General features: G+C 48.1%; 1 protein-coding gene and 1 long non-coding RNA gene across 5 annotated transcripts in view; one reads left to right on the top strand and one right to left on the bottom strand.

The window, feature by feature from the left end:
- The first annotated feature begins 8,435 nt into the window (after positions 1 to 8,435).
- LOC131380853 (uncharacterized) lies at positions 8,436 to 9,844 on the top strand. The gene is made up of 2 exons (XR_009209092.1): positions 8,436 to 9,154; positions 9,676 to 9,844. It is a non-coding gene; the product is annotated as an uncharacterized LOC131380853 (long non-coding RNA).
- Positions 9,845 to 12,632: 2,788 nt separating this feature from the next.
- The window catches only part of ZNF274 (zinc finger protein 274), a 31,015-nt gene continuing 19,850 nt past the window's right edge, over positions 12,633 to 23,797 (bottom strand). For 2 of the 4 annotated variants that reach the window (XM_032171366.2, XM_058425450.1), the window contains exons 5-8: positions 18,996 to 19,478; positions 16,119 to 16,234; positions 14,488 to 14,614; positions 12,633 to 14,020 (exon numbers count right to left, since the gene is read on the bottom strand). In XM_032171366.2, coding sequence (XP_032027257.1) covers positions 13,038 to 14,020; positions 14,488 to 14,614; positions 16,119 to 16,234; positions 18,996 to 19,478 — 1,709 coding nt within the window. In that variant the 3' untranslated portion in view covers positions 12,633 to 13,037. The remainder of the gene's footprint in view (positions 14,021 to 14,487; positions 14,615 to 16,118; positions 16,235 to 18,995; positions 19,479 to 23,797) is intronic. The other 2 variants (XM_058425452.1, XM_058425451.1) reach the window with 1 other exon arrangement.

Here is a 23,797-nt window from a genome sequence, read left to right as displayed (position 1 = left end):
TTCAAAACCAGCTTGGCCATCATGGTCAAACCCAGTCTCTACTAAAAATACAAAAAAAATTAGTTGGGCATGGTGGTGTTGCCTGTAATCCCTGCTACTTGGGAGGCTGAGGCAGGAGAATAGCTTGAACCCAGGAGGTGGAGGTTGCAGTGAGCCGAGATTGTGCCACCGCACTCCAGCCTGGGCAACAGAGTGAGACTCCATCTCAAAAATAAAATAAAATAAAATAAAATAAAATAAATAAAAAGTTCATTAACAGTTTGACTCAAGAATGAGTTATCTGGTGCCTGACATGACTAGAATGCTGCCTGAAAGGCCTTTCTGCACTGATTATATGCATACAGTTTCTATTATGAATTATCTGGTGTTCCATAAGGTCAGATAGTCTCCTGAAGGCTTTTTGACATTTAGACATTCATGTTGGTTTTTGCCCATATGAATTTTTTGATGTACACACAATAAGAATTCTGTCTGAAAGTTTTTCCACATTGACTACATTTATAGGCTTCTCTCCAGAATGAGTTCTTTGCTGTTCAATAAGGTGAGAATTCTTGCTGCAGGATTTTCCACACTGGTGACATTCATGAGGTTTCTCTCTAGTGTGAAATCTCTGATGCCAAATAAGTAATCAGCTCCAGCTGATTTCCCACACTCAGGACACTCGCAGTTTCTCTCCGGTATGATTTATCTGATGAGCAACAAGTGAGAACTCTAACTGAAGCATTTCCAACACTGATTACAGTCATGAAGCTTCTTTCCAGTATGAGTTATTTTATGTGCAACAAGGCCAGAGCTGTATAGAAAGATTTCCTACCTTGACTACATTCATAAGGCGTCTCTCTATTACGCTTTCCTTGATGCAAATTAAAATCAAGGATGTCGCTGAAAGATTTCTCATGTTGATTACATGGAATTATTTTTCTTCAGTGTGAGTTTTCTATTGCCCAATTAGATGAGATCTCCTACTGAAAGCTCTCTGACGTTCCTGATGTTCCCAGAGTCTTCAGTATGAGTTATGTAATGTCTAACAAGGTGGGAGCACCAGGCTGAAAAACTTTCCACATTGATTACATTCATAAATTTTCTATCTGGTATAAGTTGTGATGTGCAACTAGGTGAGAGCTCCATCAAAAAGATTTACCATGTTGAATACATCCATGGGGTTTCTCTCCAGGATGAGTCCTCTCACTTTGAGAAAGGCAAGAGCTATAAAAGAAGTTTTTCTCACATTTATTATGATCACATGAATTATTTTATCTTTTTTTTTTTTTTGAGGCAGAGTCTCGCTGTGTTGCCCAGGCTGTAGTGCAGTGGCGCGATCTCGGCTCACTGCAAACTCTGCCTCCTGGGTTCATGCCACTCTCCTGCCTCAGCCTCTGGAGTAGCTGGGATTACAGGCGCCCACCACTATGCCTGGCTAATTTTGTTTTTGTATTTTTAGTAGAGACAGAGTTTCACCGTGTTAGCCAGGATGGTCTTGATCTCCTGACCTCGTGATCTGCCCATCTCGGCCTCCCAAAGTGCTGGGATTACAGAAGAGAGCCACTGCGCCCGGCCAAATTATTTTATCTTTTAAGATTCTCTGGGTGTACATTTAGGGATATACTGGGGGTTGTTTTTTGTTTTTTCCTTTTGGCCAGTAGAGATCTAGTGTTGTTAAAGTTGTCTATATTTACTATAGTTATAAAATTTTCCTCCTGTATGACTTTTCTTCTGAATATTAAAGGGTAAAACATGGCAGAAATAAAGATTATTGTTGGCATGCTTATACAGTTTATCTTTTGTTTGCTTTCTTATTAGATGATTAAGGTGAAGCTCTGACAGAAAGTTGGTGCACACTCATTTTTGCACAATTTTTCACTTCCATAATTTTTTTTTTGAGACAGAGTCTCGTTCTGTCGCCCAGGCTGGAGTGCAGTGGCGCGATCTTGGCTCACTGCAACCTCTGCCTCCCAGGTTAAAGCAATTCTCCTTCCTCAGCCTTCTGAGTAGCTGGGATTACAGGCACGCACCACCACGCCCAGCTATTTTTTGTACTTTTAGTAGAGTCGGGGTTTCACTATGTTGATCAGGCTGGTCTCGAACCCCTGACCTCGTGATCCGCCAGCCTCGGCCTCCCAAAGTGCTGGGATTACCAGCGTGAGCCACCGTGCCTGACTATAATTTTTCTAATGATTATTGAAATAAACTTATTTTTCAAACTTTTATTCTGTGAGCCAGGTTTATGGAAATATTATAGTATGAATTACCTGTCGTGGAAAAAAGTTGGAACTCAGGAAATAACAGAAAATTCAAACAGAAGATGACATAGACTCCCATCCTGAAATTAAATCTATGTTTTCATTTTTGGATGACTCTTTCATTTTTGCCCAAGTGCATGCTCACTTTTACATGTCTAGAAAAACTTCATACCTTGTGGCTGGGCTCGGTGGCTCACGCCTGTAATCCCAGCACTTTGGCAGGCTGAAGTGGGCAGACCACAAGGTCAGGAGTTCAAGACCAGCCTGACCAATGTGGTGAAACCCTGTCTCTACTAAAAATACAACAATTAGCCAGGCATGGTGGCGGATGCCTGTAATCCCAGCTACTCGGGAGGCTGAGGCAGGAGAATTGCTTGAATCCGGGAGGCAGAGGTTGCAGTGAGCCAAGATCATGCCATTGCAATCCAGCCTGGGCAACAGGGCAAGACTGTTTCAAAAAAAAAAAAAAAAAAGAGAGAAAAAGAAAAACTTCATACATTGAACCTTACATTCATATTTTCTCTTAACTAATTATAGCAGACATCGCTTTCAATTTGTTCCAGCCTACTTCTTCCCCGCTCATTTGCACCTCTTCCAGTGTAAAATCCTAACATTCACCTCCCACACCCTTCTCTATTTCCAAACACAACATAAACAGTACTGTAGTAAACACCCCCGGACATCCAGAATTAGTGCCTTCATTTCTATAGGTCAGAGCCCCTCTAGTGGGACCGCACAGGTTGAAGGATAAGTGTATTTTTGATTCTCTTAGGTATTACCAAATTGCTTTCCAAAGTGAGAATAATAATCCCTATTCTTTCCAGCATTGGGTATTATCCTTTGTATTTTGCCAGTATTTTGGGTAAAAGTAACATTTCATTTAATTTGTATTCCCTAGCTACTTGTGATTTCAGGATCTTTACATATTCTTACTGGTTATTTGGGGTTTTGTTTTCTGTGTTTTGTCTAATTAATATTTTTTTCTTTTTTGGCACTTTATAGGAGCTCATGATAGTTTATAAATGTTAATCTCGTCTGTCATTTGTATAACAAATATTTTTCTCAATACACAGTTTATTCTCTTTTTTAAATTTGTGGTATCTATTTTAGCATACAAAAAATTCTTTTTAGGCCAGATGCAGTGGCTCATGCTTGTAATCTCAGCACTTTGGGAAGCTCAGGCAAGAGAATCACTTGAGGCCAGGAGTTCAAGACAGCCTGGCCAACATGGCAAAACCCATCTCTACTAAAAATACAATAATCAGCCAGGCATGGCGGTGCATGCCTGTAATCTCAGTGACTCAGGAGGGTGAGGCATGAGAATCGCTTGAACTCAGGAGGCGGAGGTTGCAGTGAGCCGAGATTGCACCACTGCACTCCAACCTGGGTTACAGAATAAGACTTTGTCTCCAAAAAAAAAAATTATTTTTATGTAAAGTATGTATGTCTACTCTTCCTTTATGAATAGATCTGAGTTTTTTGTCTTGCTTAAGAAAGTATTGCAAGCCATAGATTTTATGTTTATGTAGTCTTCTAAATTTTCGTTTGCACTTTTTAAAACATGCAAATCTGGCCAGGTGCGGTGGGTCAAGCCTGTAATCCCAGCACTTTAGGAAGCCGGGGCGGGTGGATAGCTTGAGGCCAGGAGTTTGAGAACAGCCTGGCCAACATGGTGAGACCCCGTCTCTACTAAAATACAAAAATTAGCCAGGGCATTATGGCATGCGCCTGTAATCCCAGCTACTAGTGGGGCTGAGCGGGGAGAATCCTTGAACCTGGGAGGCAGAGGTTGCAGTGAGCCAAGATCGCGGCACTGCATTCCAGCCTGGGTGACAGAGCAAGACTCCATCTCAAAATATAAAAAAAAATTTAAAAACATACAAATCATTAGTCTATTAGGAATTACTTTTGTTTGAGGTCTGATGCAGGCATCAGCTTACTGGGAAAGCTAGAATTCTCCCAAAATCACTTTTCAAATAAGCTATCATTTTTCTTCCACACTTCCATTTGTCAATTCTTATAATAATACCATTCTGTAGCCGGGCCTGGTGGCGGACGCCTGTCATCCAAACTACTGGGGACGTGAGGCAGAAGAATCGCTTGAATCCGGGAGGCGGAGGTTGCAGTGAGCCGAGATCCCTCCATTGCACTCCAGCCTGGGCGATGGAGTGAGACTCCGTGTGAAAAAAATAAATAAATAGGCCGGGCACAGTGGCTCACGCCTGTAATCCCAGCACTTTGGGAGGCCAAGGCGGGTGGATCACGAGATCAGGAGATCGAGACCATCCTGGCTAACACGGTGAAACCCCGTCTCTACTAAAAATACAAAAAATTAGCCAGGCGTGGTGGCAAGCGCCTATAGTCCCAGCTACTGGGGAGGCTGAGGCAGGAGAACTGCATGAACCCGGGAGGCGGAGCTTGCAGTGAGCTGAGATGGTGCCACTGCACTCCAGCCTGGGCGACAAGGCAAGACTCTGTCTCAAAACAAACAAACAAACAAATAAATAATAATAATAATACCATTCTGTTGAGATTATAATGACATTTTAATATCAAGCAAGGCCGGTTCCTTGACTATTATTTTGATTATAATTTTCTTGACTGTCATAAGCATTTATTTTTCCTTTTGATCTTTTAAATAATTTTTTTTTTTTCTGAGACGGAGTCTCGCTCTGTCACCCAGGCTGGAGTGCAGTGACGCCATCTCGGCTCACTGCAAGCTCCGCCTTCCGGGTTCACGCCATTCTCCTGCCTTAGCCTCCCCAGTAGCTGGGACTATAGGCGCCCGCCACCGCGCCTGGCTAATTTTTTGTATTTTTAGTAGAGACGGGGTTTCACCCTGTTAGCCAGGATGGTCTCGATCTCCTGACCTTGTGATCCACCTGCCTCGGCCTCCCAAAGTGCTGGGATTACAGGCGTGAGCCACCACACCCAGCCTGAAGCATTCTTGCATTCTTGAAGCAAACTGAGTTTAAATATGCTGTCATCCTTTTGATAAACTGTTGAGTTTGATTTTTTTTTTTTTTTTGAGACGGAGTCTCACTCTTGTCGCCCAGGCTGGAGTGCAGTGCTCCATCTCGGCTCACTGCAACCTCCGCCTCCTGGGATCAAGCAATTCTCCTGCCTCAGTCTCCTGAGTAGCTGGGATTACAGGCGCCCACCACCACGCCCATCTAATTTTTGTACTTTTAGTAGAGATGGGGTTTTGCCATGTTGGCCAGGCTGGTCTTGAACTCTTGATCTCAGGTAATCCGCCTGCCTTGGCCTCCCAAAGTGCTGGGGTTACAGGCGTCAGCCACTGTGCCTGGCCCCCCCGTTTTTTTTGTTGTTTTTTTTCTAAGACAGAGTGTTGCTCCATCACCTAGGCTGGAGTGCACTGGCGTGATCTTGGCTCACTGCAACCTCCGCCTCCTGGGTTCAAGCAATTCTCCTGTCTCAGCCCCCCGAGTAGCTGTGATTACAGGCGCCTGCCACCACACCAGGTTAATCTTTGCATTTTTTGTAGAGATGGCGTTTTGCCATGTTGGCCAGGCTTATCTCGAACTCCTGACCTCAGGTGATCCACCCGCGCCTTGGCCTCCCAAAGTGCTGGGATTACAGGCATAAGCCACTGTGCCCGGCCCTGTTTGTTCGTTCGTCCCTCTGAAATTTAACTTTCTGTATGGTATGATGGAGGTCTGACTTAATTTTCTTCCGGACAACCATATACTCTCCCAGCACATTTTCTGAACATTCCCTCTTTTCTGGATAACTTAAAAATGGCTGCTTTATCATATGCCACAAATGCCATCTCTACATAGCTTTGTTGCATTGCTCTGTCTCTGTCTGCTCCAGGGTCACAGTTTTAATTACTTCAGCTTAACAATACACACTTTCATTTTGGTAAGACACTCCCTACATTGTTCTTCCTGTTCAAAATTGTCTTAACTTTTGCCATTTTCCCTTGTAGATGATGATGATGATGATGGTGATAATGATGATGATGATGATGATTTTGAGATGGAGTCTCACTCACTCTGTTGTCCAGCCTGGAGTGCAGTGGTGTGATCTTGGATCAGTGCAACCTCTGCCTCCTGTGTCAAGGGAGTCTCCTGCCTCAGGATTCTGAATAGCTGGGACTACAGGCTGCCTGGCTAATGTTTGTATTTTTGGTAGAGAACGGATTTCTCCAGGTTGCCCAGGCTGGTCTCGAACTCCTGACCTCAAGTGATCCACCCACCTCGGCCTCCCAAAGTTTTAGGATTACAGGTGTGAGCCACTGCGCTGGGCCTTTAACCAACTGTATTTAACATACGTTTATTTTGGCAAGTAAATACCCAAAAGGCCCCACCCCATCCCTCTTATTTTGAGACAAGGTCTCCCTCTGCTGGCCAGGCTGGAGTGCAGAAGTACAACCATAGCTTACTGCAGCATCCAACTCCTGGGCTCAAGCAATCCTCCCAAGTAGCTGGGTCTACAGGTGTGTGCCACCATGCCCAACTTTTTTTTTTTTTCCAGATATACAGTCTTGCTGTGTTGCCCAGGTTGATCTCCAACTCCTGGGCTCAAGCGATTCACCCGGCTGGGCCTCCCCAAAGTGCTGGGATTACAGGCCTGACCCACAGGGCCCGACCCAAATGATCCCTTTTAAATCAGTTTATAAATTTTGAATTTTAATGCATGGATTTAAAAAAATTATTCGGGGCCGGGCGCGGTGGCTCAAGCCTGTAATCCCAGCACTTTGGGAGGCCGAGGCGGGCGGATCACGAGGTCAGGAGATCGAGACCATGGTGAAACCCCGTCTCTACTAAAAATACAAAAAATTAGCCGGGCGTGGTGGCGGGCGCCTGTAGTCCCAGCTACTCGGGAGGCTGAGGCAGGAGAATGGCGTGAACCCGGGAGGTGGAGCTTGCAGTGAGCCGAGATGGTACCACTGCACTCCAGCCTGGGGGACAGAGTGAGACTCCTTATCAATAAATAAATAAATAAATAATAAAAATTATTATTCAGCAAATAAGACTGAGGATCCTGGATATGGCAAAACACAAACTGGTGTGGTAAGCATCTCGAAATTCCCCTTGACGGGCGTGCCTGGAAATGAGTGGTCCCGGCAGAGCTACTCACATTTCTTTCAAGTTTCTGCTCAGGACACAGCTCGAGTCCCCCAATACCCCTACCATCATCACCACTACCACAGCTGAGTGATGCGCAGCCCGACCCTTCACCAAGAGTCCGTGGCCAGGCCAGGCTGGGCGTCTACGACCAGCGGGCGCTGGGCCATTTCCAAGGTGGGAACGGGATGCTTCTCACCTGTGATTGAGGGCCAGGCCAGCACAGCGCTTGTGCGCCTGAGCCTAATGAGGAGACCCAGGCTGGGCCGGGCCTGGCGGTTGCACAGACCAACCGCTCCCTAGGGCCCCAATCCCCTGGGAGCCTGCGACCACCAGGCTCTAGTCTGGGTTCTCACTGTTACTGGAAAGGAAGTCCCGATCCAGACCTCAAGAGAGGGTTTGTGGATCTTACGCAAGAAAGAATTCAAGTCCAGTCCATAAAGTGAAAGCATGTTTATTAGGAAAGTAAAGGAATAAAGAATGGCTACTCCATAGACAGAGCAGCCCCGAGGACTGCTGGTTTTTTATGCTGCCCATTTTTACGGTTATTTCTTGATGATACGCTAAACAACGGGTGGATTATTCACGCCTCCCCTTTTTAGACCATATAAGGTAACTTCTTGACATTGCCATGGCATTTGTAACTGTCATGGCGCTGGTGGGAGTGTAGCAGTGAGGACGACCAGAGGTCACTCTCATTGCTATCTTGGTTTTGGTGGGTTATGGGCGGCTTGTTTATTGCAAGCTGTTTTATCAGCAAGGTTTTTATGACCTGTATCTTGTACCGACCGCCTATTTCATCCTGTGACTAAGAATGCCTTAACTTACTGGGAATGTAGCCCAACCGGTCTTAGCCTTAGTTTACCAAGCCCCTATTCAAGATGGAATTGCTCTGGTTCAAACACACCTGACATCACCCCCTAGGCCGAGGACGGGGTCCCCAGGGAGCAGGCGGGCCACCACAGATCTGGGGCCATTCATCTCCGCAGCGGCCGCAGCCATCCGCCAGGGCGCCCTGCTCCCAGGTGTAGCCAAAATGGCCCTGAGTCTGCGGGGGGTGGGGGATGGGGACGGGGGGTGGGGCCGGGGTCGGGGGGCGGAAGAGGCGCAAGCCGCTGATTGGGCCAGGCACAAGCACAGTCAAGAAGCGGTTTGGAGGAGGCAAGAATCTGGTTGGACAAGGCAAGGCACTCACCCGGCAGGCGAGACGCTGATTGGATGAGGCAGGTTGCTTATTTAGGAAAGCGTGACTTACCTGGCAGGGTGTGTTGCCGCTTGGTCGGAGCGGTGCGATGGTTAGGTAGGTAGGTCAGTTCTGGCGGTCCGCGCTCGCGGGCTTGGGGACTTGTCGTTTCCGGCCTCCAGCCTGGAGCGGTGCGGTGATTGGGTAGTTCAGTTCGGGCGGGCGCGCGCGCGGGCTTTGGGGACGTGTCGTTTCCGGCCTCCAGCGTGAAGCCGACTGTGGGCTCTGGAAAGTTGGCGGTTGTGTGTCCTGGTGCTCGAAGCTTAGCCGGGCGACGCTTCGGGAGAGAGGCAGAACCAGCCTCCCAGAGCTCTGGGCTCGGCTGGGTCGCGACTCCGCCATTAACCCCTCCGCCAACGTTCCCGCTTGTCGTCCTCCCTCGGGCCCTGGTCAGCCTCCCCGGGGCCTGCAGCCTTTGACGCACTTCGGGGTGGTGACCTGGCCTTGGAAAGCACTCGGGGAGCCACTCCGTAGCCTGTGCAACGAGGATGGACCCTCCTCGCTCGGACCCATGCTGGCCGTGCTGAATAGCCCCGCAAATTCTCACAGCAGTCACAGGGAGTCGCGAGCTGTGAGGGAAGGTAAAATCGTTTCGCACAGCATCAAATACCACAACCCCAAGTGTGGTTTTACACCTTAAGAAAGAAAGATCACACTATTGGAGGATAACTTTTGTGTGGTGCAAATGTCAGTGATTTTGTTTATGTTTCTGGATGCACTGTGGTCCACGGAGGCATTTTTTTTTTTTTTTGTAAGCATTACACCCCTAGAAAAAGAATCCCAGGATTTTCCCTCTTGTGTATTTTTGTCTTGCTACTTCGTGGTCCGTGATGCCGGCTGAAGTCAGTACAATGAAACCAAACTGGCGGGATGGAAGCAGATTATTCTGCCGTTTTTCTAGAACTTTGAGTACATCAAATCTGGGGCTGATCATTCCACACTTGCTTAACATGCCCGTGAGGCTCACAACAATTTCCCCAGCTCTGTGATCATCAGTGATGTCAAATTTACCAACGTAACCATGCCTCATCATCACAATTAGAAACCAGAGAATGTATTTGGAGCACCGCCTCATAATAATCTGTCTTTTGCCTCTCTTCAGCATTGTTGATCCTCTTGAGAACATCAGCCAGGATATTCATCCGCACCGTGACGACGGCACCAAAGGATGGTGGAAAGAGATTTTTAAAAAATCAATTCTTCTGTTTCTTTGTATTCAGAAGAAAACTATGTAAAGATTAGAAACATAAAATTAAAAGTATGGAAATCCAGGAGATTTTAGTAAAACCTATTAAAATTAATCAGAGTTTGCTCAACTGGCTGGATCCAGGATACATAGTCTCTGTAGTAAAAAGCCACAAAGGAACAAAGAGAACAAAATTACTTTTTAGTCCTTCTTGGTAAATGATAAAGATACTCTTGTTGAACAAATAAGTGCATGTGCTGGAACTAATTGGTCCCACTCTTTGGTTCATTTTTTTTTTTGAGACGGAGTCTCGCTCTGTCGCCCAGGCTGGAGTGCAGTGGCACAATCTCGGCTCACTGCGAGCTCCGCCTCCCGGGTTCACGCCATTCTCCTGCCTCAGCCTCTCCGAGTAGCTGGGACTACAGGCGCCCGCCACCACGCCCGGCTAATTTTTTGTATTTTTTTAGTAGAGACGGTGTTTCACCGTGGTCTCGATCTCCTGACCTCGTGATCCGCCCGCCTCGGCCTCCCAAAGTGCTGGGATTACAAGCGTGAGCCACCGCGCCCGGCCCTGGTTCATTCTTGAGAGGTGATATTGTAGAGTTCTGAATGGCTGAGGCGGCTGTTTTCACCAACTAACATCCCTGGGCAAGTTCTTCGACTGCATGTGTTCTCAAAGAAGCTAACATCTTTGTAACCTCTTTTTACAAATTTTAAATTTATTTTTGAGACAAGTTTTCACTCTCACACAGGCTGGAGTGCAGAGGTGCTATCATAGCTCACTGCAGCCTCAAACTCCTAGGCTCGAGCATTCCTCCTACCTCAGCCTCCTGAGTAGCTGGGACTACAGGTGTGCCACCACACCTGGCTTTTTTTTTTTTTTTTCCAGACAGGATCTTGCCATATTCCCCAGGCTGATCTCTTAACTCTTGACCTCAAATGATCCTCCCAGAGTTCTCGGATTACAGGCGTGAGCCACTGTGCCCAGCGTCATGTACCTTTTCACTGGTGTACTGGATATATGGAACGTGGACCCTCCAGGCATTAATCCTCTTTCTGACAATCACAGACCCAGTGAGGAGCAGAGCCAGGATTTAAACCACATCTAATAATTGTGTCTAGTGTGTCAGCTCCCACATGTGCAGCCTCTCTCCCTGCCTTCCTCTTCCTGTCTTCCAAGAACAGGTGGGGATACACAGTATTTAAAGGTAAATGCTGGCATACTTGTAGACCTTCTTATCCAGAGTTGGCCACTACACTCTCCTGCCTTTCTTAAACTTGCTACTCTCCCTTCAAGAGATGGAGTTTAACCCCCTTCCCACTGAATCTGGCTGGCCTTAATGACTGGCTTGTAAAGGACAGACTATCCTAGGGTGACACCATGTGACCTAGGCTGGGTCAGAAAAAGCCATGCTGTTTCTGCCTAATTCTGTTGGAACCCTGGCTCTCTGGATGAGAGAACCCAGCACAACTGAACTCAGCCTTAGAGCCACCTCAAGCCCAGGTGCCAGCCATGAGATGAGCCATTCCATACCTTGGAATGGACCCACTGGCCTTGAGCTTTGCAGTCCCAATTAGCTCTCCCATACCCTAGTATGTTCTCCCCCTCTTTCCTACTCCTGGGTCCCTTATTTTCCCAGACCCAGCTCAAACCATCACCTCAGTTCCTGAAGCCATCACTAAAGCTTTGGACTCACCCCTCAGTCTAGGATTTGGAATCTGGGAATTTTGAGTTTACCAGGTTCTAATCTCAAGGGTCCCATTCTTTGGTTGATTCTTAAGAGGTGATATTGTAGAGTTCTGAACAGCTGAGGAGGCTGTTTTTACCAACTAACATCCCTGGGCAAATTTTTCAACTGCATATGTTCTCAAAGAAGCTAACGTGCCATATTAAGGTGCTGAAATGACTAGAAGCAACATAGCAGCCACGAGCCCTGTGCCCAGTGTGTGAATGGCAATAGGGCTGCTGGTGTACCACCATCATTCTCCAGGCACATGGGCTCAAGGCATCTACTCTGGTCCTGTCTCCAAGGGTTTTTCATTTCTGCAGAGAAAGGAGGTACTCTCACCCTAGAGGGCATGACTGCACCTCACCCCTGTTGGCAAGACCCAAGGGTTCTAAAGAGGCTATGCAGAGTAGCACTCGACCAGTGTCTTGAACCTAAGTATTTTTGGTTTGGTCCAGAGTTTTATATGTTTTTAAATGTTACACAGAACTCAAGAGCAAAGGTGGAGCCTAGAACAAGGAATGGAGCGGGTCATATACTATGGGCTATGTGACCTGGAGAAAGAATGTGAACTCTGGGCAAATACATGCTCTATTTCTGCCAGTGCCTTTTTGCTTAACTTAGTGATGGGCTCCTGGCCAGAGCAGTTGCCTTCCTTGTGATAGTCTCTCAGGAAAAATGGAAATACAAACCAAATGAAGCTAGGCATGGTGGTGCATGCCTGTAGTCCCAGCTACTTGAAAGGCTGAGCCAGGAGGATCCTTTGAGCCCAGGTGTTCGAGGCTACAGTAAGCTATGATTCTACCTCTGCACTCTAGCCTGGGTGACAGGGCGAGATTCTGTGTGAAAAAAAACAAAAGAAACATGAATATTCCCAGGAAGCCCCACACTTGCCTGGGGTTTCCAGCCCTTTGGGTTTAAGTTTTCCTTACCTCCACCTAACCATATCATGACAACCCCCTAAGGAGCAGAAAGATCCAGTCATCCCAACTCACATAGTATCTTGTGCCCAAGGTGCTGCAGCCTTGCACAGAATCTTCTAGAACTATCTGATAATCTCCTTCCTTGTGTTTTAATGTTGCTTAAATATTAATCATTACTAGAGATATTTAAGCAGACAGGAAATACACAGGTTCTACACAGAAATAGATCAACAGTTTATCCACATTATCTTTTAATCCTTAATTCATACACATAAATACTGTGGTACTGTGGATGTAATATCAGTGCAGATTATTAATTACCTGGCTTTTTAAAGTTATTATATAACATTTTCAGATTTTATTAATCTCACTTTTAATGACTAAATGAGTGAACAAACAATATCAAGTGAATAGGAAATCTTTTTTCCAACTGATGTTAATAACTCCTCACTCATTTTCTTATTTATTCATTATGTGCTGGGCAGTCTCCTCAGCTGTCCTTTGGTTTTGGGAATGTCCTCACTCAATGCTTCCCTTTCACATTCAGTCCTGATTCACAAGCAGGCCTGTGCACGTTATATTGCAGGGTCAAGCTGAAAAGGCAAGGTTTCTTCAATTGGCTTGAGAGCTATGAGGTAGGCTGTTTCTTCTTTCGCTTTGTCCTATTGTGGGTTCTCTGGTGCCCGATAAGGTGTGAGCTCTGGGTGAAGGCCTTTCCACATTTGTTGCATGCATATGGGCGCTCCCCGGTGTGAGTCCTCTGATGTCTGATGAGGTGGGAGCTCTGACGGAAGGCTTTTCCACAGTCCTGACACTTGTAGGGCTTAGCTCCAGTGTGAGTCCTCAGGTGCTGGGAGATGGCTGAGCGATCATTGAAGGTCCTCCCACACTCCTGACATTCAAATGGTCTCTCTCCAGAATGAACTCTCTGATGCTGTGTGAGGGAAGAGCTCTGAACAAATCCTTTCCCACAGTCTTGACACACATAGGGCCTCTCTCCGGTATGGATTTTCTTATGCACAGAAAAGTATCTTGGGTTCCGGAATATTTTACCACATTCACTGCATCGGCAAACTTGGCTCCCCTTGTGAATTCTTATAAACGTAATCTGTTTAGTACTCCGACTGAAGGTTTTCCTACAACCACTGCCTTCCTTGGCCTTTTGCCTTTCACAGCTCTTCTGATGAATTTTTACAAGTGAATTATGTTTCATGCTTTTAACTTGTGAGTCACGTTTGCGCAATCGTTTTCTAGGAGGAATTTTCTGGAGCAAAACTTGGTTTGTGTCAAGAGCACTACTGTTTGCCTGGGACTCAGGGTTGTCAATTTTCTGGAGCGAAACTTGGTTTGTGTCAAAAGCACCACTGTTTGCCTGGGACTCACGGTTGTCAAAGTGCTTCTTCTGAGGAAGGTCTTTTTCCTGAGCAGACTCCATCTGTTTCAACACTGTGTCTTGGACTTCCTGGACCCCACCCTGCAAGGTATCTTCTAATGTAGAGGACAAGGCACAATCCCTTGAGGACTCTTGTACTTTCAGGCTGGGGGCTGGTTCTTCCTCAGGAATGTCAGAATTTGGAGCTAACTCTTTATTTTCCAATGTAGTCTCCCACCCTGAAAAAAATAAACAAAAGATGTGGATACCATAGAGAGATGTGCTGGGATGGGTCTGAGAGCATGAAATGCATAATTAAGTTCAAAAGTCAGGATGTTTTTTTTTCCAAATAGAGTCATGCAACCTGAAGAGAGACTGAAAAGCAATGAAGCAGCAGGAGGAGCACTGACCTTGGTGAACAAGGGACAGGAAGGGCAGGGAGTGTCCTCCGAGCTCCTCGAGTTCCCGTTCTCTCATACTCCCTCAGGAGATAGATAGCAAATCACTCCTTCACTGGACCTAAGGCTGCTTCTGGCCACCCAGTGCCCCCCGCCCCAGGTCTACAGTTCCACTTACAGGCCCTGGATGGAGCAAGGGCCCCTTGAGGGAATGCCCAGTGTGGAGTCCAGAGAAGGTGAACACCCCTGACTTGGGGCTCCCATGGCCTACCAGCCCTTAGGTAGGTGAAGAGGGGGCACAGCCTTACCCACAGAGACCAGGTGCCCAAAGGTCTCCAGCATCACATCGCGGTACTCGGTCCTCTGTGTTGGGCCCAGCAGCCCCCACTCCTCCCGGCTAAAGTCCACAGCCACATCCTGGAAGGTCACTGGCTCCTGTAACATCACATGTGTGTCTATGCTCAGCAAGAGGGTCAGAGGGTTGTCAATGAAGGCAGAAGAAAGGCCAGCTGGGAGGTTCTGACAGAGCTCACGGTGCTCTGGACTCTCCTGCTTTGGGGATTTGCTCAGAGACACCAACCCGGGGCCCACAGGAGTTCTACTGGGTCCAAACCAGGGTCTGGGTCTCAGGCTGGGAGGCAGAGCCCTTGCTTCATAAAGAGCTCCAAGTGCAACAAGCAAACCACTCCATCCTAACCACGGCTCTATCCAGCTTGCCCAGTGCTGAAATCTTCCCACTGCAGAGGGTTCTCCATCTATTAATACTGTCTTCCCACTTGGTGGAAATGACAACCAAGACCCTGCCTTTGTCGACAAGGCTGACCTGGGGGAGGGCAGTCACCCTGGCACAGCCATGACTGGTCCTTTCTGGGGAACTGACTGGGACTTTGGGAAGAAGAGGTTCCCCCCAACCCTGCTTTGCCAGGATCTGAGGCATTTTGCTTACATCTGCCTAAGAAGAAAGGGGAGTGGCCAGGCGCAGTGGCTCACACCTGTAATCCCAGCACTTTGGGAGGCCAAGGTGAGTGGATCACCTGAGGTCAGGAGTTCGAGACCAGCCTGGCCAACATGGTGAAACCCCATCTCTATTAAAAATACCAAAAATTAGCCGAGTGTAGTGGCGGCTGTCTGTAATCCCAGCTACTCAGGAGGCTGAGACAGGAGAATCACTTGAACCTGGGAGGCAGAGGGTGCAGTGAGCTCAGATTGTGCCATTGCACTCCAGCCTGGGCAACAAGAGTGAAACTCCATCTCAAAAAAAAAAAAAAAAAAAAAAAAAAGAAGAAGAAGAAGAAGAAGAAAGGGGAGAAAGCAGAGCCATGAAACAGGTTGGCCAGAGATTCTTCCCATCACCTGGGATCACCTGGATACAGCCTTGCCTGAAGCCTACCAGAGAATACATGAGAGCCAATAAATTTACTTCTACGCTTGAGCCAGTATAAGCCACTTGCAGTGCAAACAGGTCTGACCAATGACACATACATACCACTACCCCAGTGGTCAGCCCATCAGGACCAATCTTTTTCACCCACATCCCAGCTCTGTGTAATTCTGAAGCAAATCCCAGATACGAAAGATAAATACCTAAGTATGCATTTCTGAAGGCTGAGGGCTCTCTTGTTCTGACCTGGATACAGATGTGCCTGCCTGTGGTAGTTCCACCTCTCAAGTCTCTATAAACACTTAGTCCCTTCCCTTTTGCCTCCTGCTTTCTCAACTCCCGGGTCACCATGCCTTGTCTCCAGTGATGCCACAGTGGCTGGAGGGCAGGGCTGCTCTTCATACTCAGATTGCTTCAGCACAGACCTAAGAGCTCAGAATCTCAGAATGCCCCAGCCTGTGAGGTCTTAGGAAAGCCCAGGGCAGAGTGGATGCCTCAGGGGTGGGCCTGCCTCACAGGAGATGCCGTGACCAAAACAGGGTGATACTCCCCGCTTACCTCAGGGAGCACTGTCACTGGGCAGATGGCTGCATCTTCCTTCTGCTTCTCCTCCTGCTGGGCAGTGACCTCCAGGCAGCAGGTGGTGCCCTCGGCAGGTTGTCCTGCAGGAAGTACTGGGAGGAGACACCAGCCAGAGGAGGTCAGCAGGTGTGGGGACCCTTGGGCAGGGCAAGGGTGGCCTCTCTGCAACCCATGGGGCCACCGCACACCTGCGTCGTACTGTGGCTCCATGACAGCCTCTGCTCCTGTCCTCCCTTCTCACCAGCTCTGCTCCCCTCACAGCACGTGCCCCAGTGCCCACACCTGGATGGGCCCAGGATGGCTCACCCTCCAAGGGTCACAGGGCACCAGTGTCCTCACTGCTGAGACTCTGGTCCCACTCCTTCCCTTTCCGAGGGCTGCTGAGGGCCCCAGCCCCTCCTGTGAGGCAGCTGACTGACGCCTCCTCCTTACAGTCAAAGCCCCTGTTTCCGGCCTCCAAGCCCTCCACCCTGCCTATTTGGGCACCTCTTCCTTCTTCCCTCTCTCCTCCCACCTCATGGAAGGTGAGACTTTCACTGGACCCATGAAATGCAGCCATCTTGAGGTGAACGTCACCAAGTCTCCTCCACCTAAGAAAACAACAGCTCCACCTGGCCCGAGGGCCCCTGTAACCACGGCTCCTTCATTCTAACATTCCTCACATGACCCCACATGGTCCACAGGCTTCCACAATGCTAATCCACCCCCACCATCAAGGTGGGCCACAAGATGACTTAGGCTGGCCCACTGGACCATCCCTTTCTCTCGGCCACAGTGATTAGATCTGGGATGAACACAGCCTGTAGCCAGATGATTGGAGCCAACGAGGCTTTAGTTGGAACATTTGGGAAAGAGAAATCCCATGCAGGCAGACAGCCTGCCCATGAGTGAACCCAGTGGAGAGCAGAAGAGGTAAGAATGAGGGACAGGACAAGTCTGCAGGACACTATTGGAGCTCCTGGGTCCAGCCCTCCCTGATGCTCGAGCACCCTGGAACTTTTCCAACAAATTCTGCTTCTCCCTGGAGCCATTCTGTGCAAGGCTTTGCAGCAGTCACACCCAAGCATCCCAACTAACACACTGATCACATAATGTGAGATTCTCAGGGTTCTCTGGAAAGCCTCTTCCCATTGTCTTCTGTGGCACTAATTTATTTCATTCACCCCTGACGTTAAACACAGGGTGAATTCACTGACTTTCACCTCATTAACCCCACAACTGTCTCCTTGGCACCTAAGTAGTTTCCTATTGCTGCTATAGTGAATTGCCACAATGCCAGCGGCTCAGATTAATGCAAATGCATTACCTTATGGTTCTGGAGATGAGAAGTCTGGTTTGTGCCTCACTGGGCTAAAATGAAGGTGTCAGCATGGCTATGTTCCTTTTGGAGGCTCCAAGGGAGAATCCATTCCTTGCCTTTTCCAGCTTCTAGAGGCCGCCCCAAACACTTGGCTTATGGCTTCTTCCTCTATCAGCTGCTTCTATCATTACATCTCCTCTGACCCTCCAGCCTCCCTCTCCTAAGGGCCCCTGTGGTTATGTTAGATCCACTCAAATAATCCAGTGCATCTCTCCCTCTCAAGATCCTTAATTGTTTCTGCAAAGTCCCCTTTGTCATGTGAGGCAACTTATTCACAGGGTCCAGGAGTCAGGACATGGACACCTTTGGGGCAATTATTCTGCCAAGTACAGCACCCCAGACTTGGTGCATCTGACACAACTCATGCAAGTGCCTGCCCTGCTGCCTCGGATACCCGATCTCCAGGATGCCCTGGCCTCTTAGAATCCCACCATCCCCCTGCAGGATACCTTCCCCTTCCCTGCAATCACAAACATCAACCAGTCAATCATTCGTTCACATTAGAAACATCTTCTGGGCACCTGTGAATGTGGAAAATGGAGGTGAGCAATGCAGACAATGCAGAAGCACGCACGTTCTGTGAAACTCAGCCTGATGAAGAAACTAAGTCTTGGAGTCTTACTCCCAAATATACACTCCACACATGTAGTCTCTCCCCAGTCAGCCATCACCATCACTCCTATCCAAGACACCACCCCATCAGAGGGCATGGCAATAGCTGTGGGTAGCCTGTGTCCAGTCTCACCCCCATCCTCTGTCCACCATCCACCACACATGCAGCCTGGTGAATCTCTAAAGGTCAAATCCAGTGGTGCCACCAGTTCTGGAACTCAGGGATGAAGCCCTACTGTTTTAGAAGAACATTTTGCTTTGCTTTAGGACTAAAGTCCCCACGGCTGTGCCAGCTCCAACCTCTGCTCCCTTCCATCACAAAGATACCTGATTTTTCTGAGTTTTGCATTTACTGTGATCCCTTCCATCTTGGCCCTTACAGGCAGTGCTCCCCTCTGCATGGCACATCTTTCCTGCCCCCTTTCTTTACCCTGGCCAAGTTCCACTCCACACCAGGTGTCAGCTGCAGACCTTCATGAGCCTTACCATCACCTTGAGCTCCTCATAGTCCCAGCATGTTTCTGTGCATTCTCATTTGTCAAATCCCTGTCTCTCCTGCTACTGCAGGCTGTGTGAGCTCAGTACTCCTGTCTATCTTTTCAAGTGCTACAGGGCTTATGGTGCAGCAGGGATGCCAGAGGGAGAAAAACGAAGCACTTCATCTGTGTGCTTCCATCAGAAGCCCACGCAGGGCTAAAGAATGCAAGAGTTTCAGTGGCTCTGACTCAGGAACACGTGGGCAACATGGATGTCCTTGGTCTGTATGGAGTGGACACAATCCTTCCCATGACCTTCCCAGGAAGCCTAGAGTTCTTATCTCCCCCACAGGGTCCTCCAAGACACCCTCATGAAGCTGTCTCTCTACCCACCCTTCTACTTACCTTCCTCCTCAGACATCCAGGTCACACCCTCTACCAGGGCCACCACCTCTTGGCAGTTCTCTGGGTGCTGCGATTCCACCCACGTCCGGAGCTTCACAGGCAGTGCACCTAGGAACTGCTCCAGCACCAGCAGCTCCAGGATCTGCTCCTTGGAGCGTGCCTTAGGCTGTAGCCACTGGTGACACAGCACTCGGAGCTGGTCCAGGGCCTCCCGGGGACCTGTCATGTCCTTATAACGGAACTGCCGGAACCTTTGGCGTGCGGCCTCAGGGTCACCTGGATGCTTGCCCTGCTGTTGGACCTGCTCACTGGGGGCATCTGCGCTCAGGCTTCCATCTTCAGCATATAGGGCCTGGATCTGGGCATTCCGGGGACCAGCCACCTCCTGGTTCAGTGTGAGGACCTCAACAACCTCAATGTTCATCAGGGGACTCTCAGAAGGAAGAGGATCCAATTTAGGGTCCCGCTGGAGCTCAGGATACTCTAAGTCAAAAGCAGAGCAAGACAAATGAGAACAAACACATGAAAAGATGCTCAACGTCATTCTTCACTAGGGAAATGCAAGTCAAAACCACAGTGGAATATACTTCAAACCCACTAGGATGGCTGTTACCAAAGACACATGGTAACAGGAGAGGATGTGGAAAAACTAGAATAGTCATACACTGTTGGTGGGAATATAAAATGCTGTACCACTCTGCAAAACAGGTTGGCAAATCCTCAGAAGTTAAACACATAGTTATCCATGACCCAGAAATTCCCCCCAAGTATATATCGCTAAGAAAATTGAAAGCATATGTCCCCAAAAACTTCTATAAGAATGTTCACCAAAGTGTTATCCATAATAGCCAACAAGTACAAATAACCCATTGTCTATCAACTGAGGGATGTATAAGCAAATTGTGATCTAGTCATACAATGAAATATTGGCAATAAAAAGGAATGAAGTACTACTACTATATGCTACAACACAGGTGAAATTTGAAAACATCATGCTAAGTAAAAGAAGCCAGACACAAAAGGCCACATATTATATGAAATGTCCAGAATATAAAAATCCAAAGACAGACAAGTAGATTAGTAATTGTTAGGAAATGGAGAAATTGAGGGGATTGGTGGGAGACTGCTAATGGGTATGGGGTTTCTTTCTTGGGTGAAGAAAATGTTCTGAAATTAGACAGTAGTGACAGCTGTACAACCTTGTGAATATATTTAAAAACACTGGACTGTACACTTTACAAGAGTGAACTTCACAATGTGTGAATTATATCTCCATAGAGCTGTTATAGGGAAAAGAACAAAAGGCAATGAGGGTTGAGAAGGGGTCTGTGACACTGTACATGTATGCACGGTCACAGGAAAAAGAACCTTCTCCAGCCTCCACTGGGGACAAGAACGAGGATATCTGGGAAAGGCAGGGGCTCTGGGTCCTGGCACAGAGTCCACAAGAGCACACTGCTAAACTGACCTCCAGGACTGTCCTGAAATGCTGAGGAGGCAGCACAAAACAAGAGGAAACAAGAAAGCTCTCTAAAACTCCCCTCCAAAATGCCAATTCTAAATAATTTGGCCAGTGGGGTGGCTCACACCTGTGATCCCCGAACTTCGGGAGGCTGAGGCAGGAGATTCGCTTCATGCCAGGAGCTTGAGACCAGCCTGGGCAATGTAGTAAGACCCTGTCTCTAAAAAAGTTTAAATTAGGTGTGATGGCATACACCTGTGGTCCTAGCTACTTGGCGGCAGGAGGGCTGCTTGGGCCCAAGAATTTGATTTTACAGTTATCTATGATTGCACCACTGCACTCCAGCCTTGGCTACCAAGCCTGACATTGTCCCTAACAAATAAGGCCTTAAAAACAAATATAAAAGTATAAATAACTACAGATTATGACTTACTTCTGATATTTGTAATGTTTAGTGGCAACAAGAGCAAACCTGCAATTTCACCCTTGCTGTTGTGAATATAAATGGTTAGCACAATTCTACCAGGAAGTAGCTCAGCATGAACTAGCAAAGCCACAGCAAGGAACCACAGATACTTTCACTGGATGAATCTACTGGAGCTTTTCGGAGATGAAGACAGGTATAGAGGCACCAAGGGAATGAATAAGAACACAACAGCCAAACCAAATATAGTTAACACAGCACTGACCCACAACCTCTGGCAACAAGCACAGGTCAGGACTTAGATGACTGCCAGTATACCCTTTTATTGCTCCCCCCAAGCCAATAGGGTTCTCCACTCAGAACCCTCCCTTATGAACGCACGTCTTCTCACCCGCTACCTGCCTTTGACTCTCTCTACAGAACACAGGGGACCGTGGCTGGCTCCCTACTATACCCGGCTCTGAGTCAACCTCTGCGTGTCCTCATCTGGACGGCCTGGTCTTTATTTCCACAACATACAATTCCTGCCCCGCGCGGTGTGTTAGGACAAAACTGGAAGAACAGGTAGTGGTGTAACACGGTTTAAGAAAATTGTTAAAAACTCCCTTGTAAGCAGTAAAACCTGCACTAGTTTTAGCGTGATTATTACAACGCTGAAAAACGGTCGCAGAGCAGAAAATTACTAGTGTGCAACAGCTGCAGCTACGTTAAAAATAAAAAAGCTCGGGCGGAAGCATCTTTCAGAGCCCGGCAGCCACCTGCACAAGACCCTCCTCGGCCCTGGTCTCTCAAGCACCCGCCGAGTCCGTCATCGCGCACTCAGGAATCCCAGGCCACAACCATAAGCTGACCCTTTCGCCCAGAATCGCACCGTCCACACAAGACCCGGTCTCTCTGCCGACGAAATGGGTCGACGCCTAAAACGCCTCCAGGCCACGCCTCTAACTCCGCCCCCCTGGACCCGGAAAAGCGACCACAACTACGTCACCCGCGGGGACTACAGTTCCCAGCAGCCTCCGAGACACGGGCTTCCGGTACCGTTCTCCCCAGTCCCCGCTGACAGGGACACGTCCTGGGCCTACATGGGGCAACGGGGCAGCGCGGCAGGAGCTTCCACGCCTGCCCCACCTGCAAGTATTTCTCTGGACCTCGCGGGCTGGGGTAGACTTTCCGCTGAGGCCACAGCAGACAGCTCCCAACCCCTCCCCTCTCCCGGTCCTCGAGTACAAACCCTGGTCTGTCTGGGCGTCCCGTTTGCACGCTGCACAGGTTTGGCTGGAGGTGCCCACCGCTGGCACGGGCCCAGGGAGTTAGCTCCGCGTTGGGATCTGCCCAGAGCCAGTGGCCGCGCCGCCTCCTTGCAGCCCAGGCCGTCTTTCCAGCGAGGTGGCGCAGTTATAGATCAGGACCTGAGCTACGCTTTAAATTTTCGACCATTCTCAGTCTACGCTTGAAGTGATTTTTCTTCTTGATAATATTAATCAGACACACTTGTGCACCTAATTCCAACCTCTTCCCCCAAATAAGCTTTTGAGGGATTTTCATTTTGGGGGCTTGGCCTCTCCAACTCATTTATAACTGCTCTGATGGGTATTTAATTCCCTTTCTGTTTCTTAGGACTTCTGGGGACTTATTTCGCCCCAAGTAACTTTTCTTAATTTGAAAGCATACTTCATTTATTTTCTTTCAATTACAGCGTTTTTTGTTTTTATTTTTGTTTTTTTTTGTTTTTTTTTTTTTTTTGAGACGGAGTTTTGCTCTTAATCGCTCAGGCTAGAATGCAGTGGAGCGATTTCGGCTCACTGCAACCTCCGCCTCCCGGGTTCAAGCAATTCTCCTGCCTCAGCCTCCCGAGCAGCTGGGATTACAGGCGCCCGCCGCCATGCCCAGCTAATTTTTGTATTTTCAGTAGAGACGGGGTTTCGCCATCTTGGCCAGGCTGGTCTCGAACTCCTGACCTCAGGTGATCCGTCCGTCTCGGCCTCCCAAAGTGCTGGGATTACAGGTGTAAGCCACCATGCCCGGCCCAATTACAGCTCTTAAGGCTTGAATTTTTCCTGAGAAGCAGCTGGGGATAAGATTTAGTGGAGGCCCAGCAGCACTGGACTAAGTGCCTAGGACATGCACCAACTGAATCTGTACTTCCTGGGGGGGCTAAGTGGCAGACCAGCACTGGGCCACCAGTACTATTTTAGGTAACCACGCATGACACTTAAAAATCTTAACATGTTACTTCATAAATTTCTAAAATTTCATTTCCGTATTCCTTAATCGAGGGATTTTCGTGCCTTAGCCCCTAGGAAAACAACTGTTGGATTCTTCTACTCCACCCCACCCCTTTCTAATGTACTTACTTCTGCTTTAATCTTTATTATTAACCCATGAGGCCCCACACTCTGTTCTGTACACAGTTATCATAAAGCACCTTTTGCGTGCTATGGAACCAAGGACACCACAGTGAACGGACAGGCCACAAACCCAGAAACTGGTGAGGAAGTGATGGACTCATTCTGTGCACCTCAGTCCTCCAAATCTCAACCCACAGACTATCCCAAGACCTTTAGGGCCATCCTTACCACAGCCTATTCCAGGATATTAGCAGCTGCACTTCATGGAGGAGAAAATGGAGGCTCTTAAGTTCACCAGCAGGTAGAGGTGGAACTGGATTCTCATTCCACAGACATGACTGACGCAAAGCACTCATGTGGAGCTGCATCATGCCTACCAGCTGGAGCCCCAAATGGCTTTCAGCCCAGTAACTGAACGAGCCCGTAGCAATGCAGTCACCTCACCTACAATTGTCTATCTAATGGGTTGTGAAACAAATTCACTGAGGCTCACAGCAAGGGGTTTAATCAAGAGAGATTAACTTCTTGAGCCTGAGTTTCTTCACCCAACGTGATTAGATACCAAAGT

The sequence above is a fragment of the Hylobates moloch genome, unplaced genomic scaffold, assembly GCF_009828535.3.
Source record: "Hylobates moloch isolate HMO894 unplaced genomic scaffold, HMol_V3 SCAFFOLD_12, whole genome shotgun sequence".
Lineage (NCBI taxonomy): Eukaryota > Metazoa > Chordata > Mammalia > Primates > Hylobatidae > Hylobates > Hylobates moloch.
Note: the sequence above shows the minus strand (reverse complement) of the source record. Positions and strands in the feature narration are given on the sequence as shown.